General features: G+C 39.2%; 2 protein-coding genes across 6 annotated transcripts in view; one reads left to right on the top strand and one right to left on the bottom strand.

Annotated features, from left to right (window-relative positions):
- Positions 1-6,143, top strand: part of LOC113804581 (transcription elongation regulator 1) — a 41,996-nt gene extending 35,853 nt beyond the window's left edge. For 2 of the 5 annotated variants that reach the window (XM_070138984.1, XM_070138988.1), the window contains 6 exons: positions 1,154-1,309; positions 1,469-1,915; positions 2,255-2,488; positions 4,166-4,335; positions 4,579-4,765; positions 4,926-6,143. In XM_070138984.1, the coding sequence (XP_069995085.1) occupies positions 1,154-1,309; positions 1,469-1,915; positions 2,255-2,488; positions 4,166-4,335; positions 4,579-4,765; positions 4,926-5,144 (1,413 nt within the window). In that variant the 3' untranslated portion in view covers positions 5,145-6,143. The remainder of the gene's footprint in view (positions 1-1,153; positions 1,310-1,468; positions 1,916-2,254; positions 2,489-4,165; positions 4,336-4,578; positions 4,766-4,925) is intronic. The other 3 variants (XM_070138985.1, XM_070138986.1, XM_070138987.1) reach the window with 3 other exon arrangements.
- Positions 5,718-8,000, bottom strand: part of LOC113804577 (organic cation transporter protein) — a gene marked incomplete in the record, with an annotated part of 16,023 nt that continues 13,740 nt past the window's right edge. Inside the window, 2 exon segments of the mRNA XM_070138989.1 lie at positions 5,718-6,631; positions 7,744-7,928. Of these exon segments, the coding sequence (XP_069995090.1) occupies positions 6,491-6,631; positions 7,744-7,928 (326 nt within the window).

Below are 8,000 nucleotides of genomic sequence, written 5' to 3' on the forward strand. Positions count from 1 at the left end.
AAGTCAGTTGTCAAATACTACTACTACTATACTACTATACTACTACTATTGTTCATTTTGCACTCAGATATATATATGATCACTCACAGATAGTACAACTTTGTTTGCTGAATTGATGATATAAAGCAAATTATGAGTGAAGATATACAGTGTTAAAATATATATATATCCATTTGAAATTTTGTTTCCCTGGAAGATTGTACAGAGTTCATGAGTTATTTTTGTAATTTTTTTTTGAAGATATTTTTTAGTATTAAGTCTGTAAGCAGAGTCAGAAATGTAGTTGCAGATAATTATTATTATTTGGGAAATAATAACCAGCAGTTGCTTTGTTTCCTACCCGTACACAGATGTTTATTTATTCTGAATGTTACTATGTAGACAATTAAAGTCAATCAAACATGATCACAACCTTCAGTGCTGTTTTGAAGTTTTAAGGTTCCTTGTTTTTTTTGGTCTTATGCCATTCCTGTAGGTTCTTTTAAAAAGAAAAATCTGGATCCTTCATAAAAGGCACAGCATTTAAGGTGCGTCATGTTTGTCATATTTTGTGATCCTCACTTACCGAGCCTTAGTATGTCATCTCAGGTCCTTTTGTAATTATGCATGATTGACTCAGAAAGAAATGCTTTCTTTTGTAAATATATATATAAAGAGCAGTATTGTCAATGTATATCTCAATACAAAATGCAAACATTACTAGAAAATAATTGTCTTTATATTCTTGAAGAAAATAAAGTGTCCTTCTCAAAAACACAAAAAAGAGAGTCACTTGAATACAACTAAAGTTAGGATGATGGATGGTGGTTCACGTCCCCTGTTTCCTTTTAATTTAACTTTTTTTCCAACATGAGAATACAGTTTCCTTTCAGGTGCTCCTGTACCCTTGGAATATTAAAAAGCTTCCATCCCTACAGGCTCTGTATTTAATAGGATTTTTGTTTAACCTTTTTTTCCTCCCTCCCCTCCCCCTCCCTCATCTTTGGCAGTGTGCTAGAGCGAGAGCGAGAGAGCGAGCGCGCGCAAGCGCATAATCCTCTTGCTTTACAGAGAGCCGATAACATTAAAACTTAGTTGCATAAAAGAAAAAAAATTGATGATTCCTAAAGTTTCCCAAGTAAATAACATTTCCAATTGTTTCTCCCAACCATAGATCAAAAAGGACTTCTTTACCATGCTGAAGGAGGCAGACATTGATCGCCACAGTCGGTGGTCTGATGTCAAGCGTAAGCTTGACAGTGATCCCAGATACAAGGCTGTTGAGTCAAGTGTGCAGCGTGAGGACTGGTTCAGGGACTACATGGTCAAAGTATGTTGTAGTGCCATATGTTTACAATGTCATTTCTATATGAAACTATTCAGTGTTACACACAATGTGTAGTTTTATTTTATTTTTATTTGTATGCATTTAAATGTGGATGGAGGAAATGATTTTAATATTATTATTATTATTATTGTTTTATCTCAGATCAAAGAAGAGCGAAGGCGTTCGCGTGACAGATCCAGGGATCGTGATAGGGAAAGGGACCGTGACCGTGACCGTGACCGTGAGAGGGAAAGAGATCGTGACAGGGACCGTGAAAGAGAAAGAGGAGGAGGGGAGCGAGAAAGAGACCGAGAGAGAGGAGAGAAAGAGAGGGAAAGGAGAAGCAGAGAGTCCAGGGACCGCAGCAAGGAGCGGGAAAGGTCAAAGGACCGCAAGGAGAAGAAGAAGGAAAAGAAGGACAAGGAGAGAGACAAGGACAAAGACAAGGAGCGAGAGAGAGAGGAGAAGAAGGAGAAGGAGAAGGAGAAAGAGAAGGAAAGAGAAAAGGAGAAGGAAAAGGAAGAAGCACATGACAACAACCATGAAGAGGGAGAAGATGTGGAAGACAACCATAAGAGCGAGGTTAGGAGCGTCAAATTGCCTGGCATGGTATGAGTCTTCCTTGATGTCAGTTAGCTCTGTAGGAACCCAGGTGTGGAATAGACCTTAAGAAGGGTAAATAGGGAAGCATGAGGTTACTTTGGTTTTTCCCCTCCTCCTGGACCTAAGCAACCTGTATTCAATGCTTATTTTTCCAGAGTCTGTGATGTTTGTTTAGTTATAGTGAGGTTAGATGTGCATGATAATGTAGTATGTTCCCCATTAATTTTCATATAAAGAACTACTAGACTGCTTTTTTATTAGTGTTAGAGATGGAATGGCTTCAGCTTTTAAAGTTTCTTCAATAGACAAGGAACCACAATCCATTTTTTTGTTGCCTCCTTTCAGGGTGAAGATACAGGGAGTGATGGAGCTGAGGAGGAGTGTGAGGATGGAGAGGCCAATGAAGCGGCAGAAGAGGAGGAGCGGGAGCGCCAAAGAAGGATCGAGGAGTCACTCAGAAAGCGAGAGGAAGAAGTCCAGCGTGCACTAGCAGGCCACCTCCGTGACCGTGACAAGGAACGCATGCAGCACAAGCACGATGAGGCCGTGCACAATTTTAATGCGCTCTTGGCCGACTTGGTGAGTCTAGCACTCTTGGTGTTATGCGCTAGGTGTTTTCTATTTGCAGCTCATGTAGGGAGCTCAAATGACAGGCCAGAGTATGAGGGACATTTAATCAAAAATAGGTGTATTTTGGTTTTGGGTTTAATTTTGTATTACATCTTGCGTAGATTTAATTGATGATTAGGATAAAAAAAATCTACTATTACTTGCATATGGAGACCTACCGTAATTTTTTGTATACAGGTGATTTAATTCTAAGTAACAAAAAAAAAAAATTGTGTTATAAAAAGACATCCTAATAAGTACTTGTTAAAGAGGTCAAACTGTAGAAATTTAGTGGATATGGTGAACTTCTTTCAAATGTTGGCTGTTCTGTGTGAATTTGCATTCAGGAAGGATACCTTTAAGCAACATACTAATACTCATGAAGAAGAAAATCATTGTGTGTGGTACTTCATTATCAATTTCAGTAAAATGAATTTTAAGGAAATATGAAACCTCCGTTTCTGAATTTTTTTAGGGGGGTTGGGAAAGTGCCACCATGAACAGAATTATTGGCATGTGGTAGTTCCCCAGTTTGCGCCTGGCTTGTTCGGTAGTTTGTGAACAACATTAGGCACTTAAAACCATTGATTTGGTTATCATTTCTAAAACTTCAAAAAAGTAAAGGTTTACCTTCACTTTACATGCTAGTGCCATAAAGTTTGACCTTATGAATGTTGTCGCTACTAAGGGAGATAAATAATATCCCTCGGGAAAGGCAACCAGCATTGCCAACTGCAGCAGCCGCCCACTATTTGCCATTGGGAGCATAGTTGCCACACTTTGCCACGGAAGGGTTAAATTAAAGCTTCCATTTATTCTTTTAATCTGTTGCAAATAGAGAGAGAGTTTTTTGTTATTGGAATTGGAAAAGACAAAATAAGGCAGTTTGAGTAGGTGGTTTATATATATATATTTATATATATATATATTTATGTATATATTTATATATATATATATATATATATATATATATATATATATATATATATATATATATATATATATATATATATATAATTTTTTTTTTTTTTTATATATATATATTGTGTGAAGAAATCACATGGATTTTTTCTCTCAAATCAATATCTACGACAGATAAGGGAAAGCTACTTGAATAATATCTAATTTCAACTCAATTATATCCATGCACGAGTTGCTAGTGTTAATAGTGTTGCCAACAAAGTTTGATGAAAAATTGTTTAAATGAGTTGAAATTAAAGCTTTAGGGGGTTTGCTATGCACAAAAAATAAAGGATAAAAGATATACATCATTAGCCCCACCCAAAAAAGAAAATTTGCATTTTTGGGAGTAAGTCCTCTTAACCCATTCACGCCGGGGTATTTTGAAGCAAGAAATAAAATATTCCGGGTGGATATAAAATCGGCGGGCGGAGCTTCCGTAGAGTCCGTCCGCCCGCCCGCCGCAGCCCGCTGCTGCATCGGGGCATCACACTGGCGGGACGCCTGGCACTGTTTATTTTTTCGGGTGTCTCATATATGGGACACCCGTCGCTAATGAGTTAAAGAATAAGTGAAAATGAGGCTACTATTTTTCTACTGAGCTAGGTCTAGGGGCTTACACTCCTTAATTTTTTTGGAATGTAGACTGATCCACCAAAGGATGGGCTCTAAAAAGTAATGTTGCAGTTTCCTTTGTTCCAGGTACGGAGCACAGACTACACCTGGAAAGAGGCTAAAAAGTCCCTCAAGAAGGACTCCCGCTGGGAGTCAGCTGGAGCGCTAGACCGGGAGGAAAAAGAGAAGCTCTTCAACAACCATGTCGAAAATCTGACTAAGCGCAAAAGAGAGAAGTTCAGGTATACTCTTTTCTCTGATTTCTTTTTTTCTTTTTCTGTTGTCATCTTTGTTGCAAGTAGCAACAGAACTTTATGGAAAATTGGACGTTAGAAAAGAGGCGAAGTGCCAATTTTTTATCCATATCCTCACATAGAGCTTTTTCTTTTCCTTTTTTAATAATTTTTACATAAACCTATATTTGTAGTGTCTCAACTTCATTCTGACTTGTTACAGCAAAACTAAAGTATTCACTCATCCTTTAGGGAACTTCTGGAGGAGTTGCCTGATCTGCATCTGGCCTCCAACTGGAAGGACCTGAAGAAGGAGCTCAAAGATGACCCCCGCTACACCAAGTTCTCATCTTCAGACAAGAAATGTGAGAGAGAGTTCCGTGAATACCTCAAGGACAAGCTGGTGGCAGCTAAGGCAGATTTTAGGGAACTTTTGAAGGTGAGAAGCTGCCTTGTTTCAAAATAACTTTGTTCTTCTTCTAGATATTTCTTTTGTTAGTCTAATGTAAAATATCAGTATGTATATGTGCATGTAAACATCTTAGTAAGGGAAAGAAAAAAAAGATTACCACGAATATAATTTTTCCTCCCAAACCTAGGAAACAAAGTGCATCACCCACCGCTCGTTAAAGATGTGTGGTGAGGGTGAGCAGCATCAGCGTGATATCCTGGAAGTGCTGCGAAAGGATCGACGTTACCTAGTCCTTGACTGCCAGCCAGAGGAGCGCTCTAAGATCCTTATGGCTTATATGGAGGAGCTGGAGAAGCGCGGCCCCCCACCCCCGCCCACTGCATCCGAGCCCACCAGACGGAAATAGAGGAAGTGACTGTTGCTATTCCATTCCGTTTGGGGATTGGGAATGAGGGAGTTTAGAGACTGACAGTTAGTTGACTGCTTGGGAAAAGTTAGATCCAGATTCAATTAATAATTTTTTTTCAACTTTCTGGTGAAAATTGATCACATAGAATATGTACATTTTTATTAACCCTTATTATTTTTTTATAATTTTAATTCTTATTTCCATATTGTACATAATCAACTATTTTTCTCAATTTTTTTCTTAGGGGATAGGGTAGAAAAGACATAGATGAATGTGTTCTGTGGCATTCAGTGTGGGGTATGTGATTTTGTATGTCCGAGTATTAGCAGGTATAGGAGAATTTGTAACTTTGGAAGCATTATTTTAGATACATTGACATGGCTGTATGCATTACAGGAAGTCTCTAAAGATGTATTGACAATTTCCAAAGAATGTAGGAGTTTTAATTAGTTCCTTAGTACATTCACAATTTGGAATCTTCATTTTCTTTCATTATATTTTTTTAATGGTTGCGAGGAATATGATCTTTTGTAGAGGAGCATTTTTCTTTTTATAAAGCATAGGCATTAATAAATTGTTAATTTTATTGTGGTTCATATGACTCATGATTGTTAATATGTGAATAGCTGCTGTGACTGTTGCTGCGATCACTGGTCAATTAAAGTGCTACCTTTATTTTAATAATCATGTCAACTTGGAATGGTTGTACATGCGTGCGTGTCTATTTTATACTTGGTTTATTCAACTTTTTATTTCAGTTTGTGGTATGTAGTGTGTGAATGATAAATAAATGATAAAAAAGCATCTTATTTCCTTCCCAGTACACTTATTTCCTCTTGTTCATAAATTACCACTGGGTCTTGTAGCATTCTGCTTATCTTCCTAAATATGCTCACATTATTTGAACATATATATTCATGAAAGACGTTTATTGTGTTCTAAAGGGTCCTCTATACACACTTGTTTGCAAATTTTCTCTCTCTCTCTCTCTCTCTCTCTCTCTCTCTCTCTCTCTCTCTCTCTCTCTCTCTCTCTCTCTCTCTCTCTCTCCCTCTCTCTCTCGCTCTCTCGCTCACTGATTCCAAAAAGTCCGTGTTTCAGTGTCGTCTTTTTGCAAGCATTCAAGAAATTTGTTGTACTCTGTACCATTTTGCAGCTTATCTTTAAAGGTTCAGTAAACGTCGTAAATTCACTAACTGTTATTTAGCATAGCACGCATAAAGTATTACACTTTTTTACACGAAACGACAAACCTAAAAGAATTAGTAAAAATATATTTATACACAAAAGTTTTGAGCAAAGTTTCGCCTGTGTTCGTTTTGTGGCCACGGCTTCTTCCCATCTTATTTGCCCATAGCTTCAACCTCGTCCACGGTCTCTGGTAAGGGCTTCTTGTTGGTCTCAGGTAGTAGGAGGGTGAGGAGGCCAGCTAAGACAGCCAGAATACCGAAGAGAGTCGAAGGGAAAGCGTAGTGAATGTCACCCTGAAAGACATAAAAGGAAGCTCTTTATGTTCTTGTATGGTATGCTTAATCCCAATACATTTCATTGCGTTTATTTTTCTATATATGTGAAGTTACAGATCTTGTGGTCGCATCGTTGTGGGTCAACCAAGTCTTTTTATGCTTATCCTGGTTAATACATACTCAGTTTAAACGATTACCATGTATTACCACAACTCAAAACCTTTCAAACACCAAGGTTTTGGGATGGCCAATTAAGATACTAAACCACTGCATGGGATACCCATTGGCCTCTTAGAACCATGGTCGAATGACTCGACTTGATTTAACTTCAACGATATAAGGGTTACGACTTTTTGCTTGATAGTCCGTTTTCGGGCAATGGCCTTACTCGGAGCAGGCGGGTCCGGATTAGATTTATCCTACAACATGTCCGGCCAGCAGACCTTGCAAGCGAGTGGTCCAACGAGGCCCAGCTCCTTTTGGTTCCAAAGATATAGACGTTCAAGAAACCGTCATACATCATACAGCCTGTATCTCCCTCACGTTTATTAAGTTATACATGGGACCACTTTTTAGATATTGATTTTATGGTTGTAATAGTAGTTTTTGATGCTGATTACGAATATCTTATTGTTGTAACATCATTTTGGGCCTTTGCCAGGGCTTTAATACTTACACATGCCAATATACCTGCAAACCTGAAAGCTGGAAGTTTATAGTTATTATTTTGATAATTATCTTCAAGCGGGCATTCAGAATAGATATATGATTATAATTCACAGTATATATATTTTGAAGCATCCAAATTTCGAAAAGGTCCCTCTCTTCTTTATCCTCCATCCCTTTCCCCCCTTTTCCCTCCCCCTCTTTCTCTTCTCCCCTCTTCCCCCCATCCCCTTCTCCTCCCTCTCCCACTGCCCTTACCAAGGCTCGATGACATACGGCGTGAGGACACGGCCGATCCCGGCGAACGTCGAGGACGTCCCTTCCCGGCCCCCATTTTCTCTTCCACCTTATCTTCTCCCTCTTCTATCCCTTTAACCCTCCCCTCCCCCCACTCACTCCCTTCCTCCATCCCCTCCCCTCTTCCCACTCCCTCTCCCTCCTCTTCCCTTCACGAGTGTCCTTACCAAAAGCTCGATGACATACGGCGTGAGGACACATCCGATCCTGGCGAACATCGAGGAGGTCCCGACGGCGATGTTCCTCACGCTAGTGGGCATGAGCTCGGACGTGTAGATGTAGCACTGCTGGAAGACCGCCGTGTCGAAGAACTTGCCCAGGTTCACCAGGAAGAAGTTGATGTAGATCTTATCTGGTGGCAGGAGGGAAGATATTGTTTGCAAGCAGTGTCAATATATTTAAGTTTCTCGTGATTTTTATTTTA

This window comes from Penaeus vannamei, chromosome 25, assembly GCF_042767895.1.
Source record: "Penaeus vannamei isolate JL-2024 chromosome 25, ASM4276789v1, whole genome shotgun sequence".
NCBI lineage: Eukaryota > Metazoa > Arthropoda > Malacostraca > Decapoda > Penaeidae > Penaeus > Penaeus vannamei.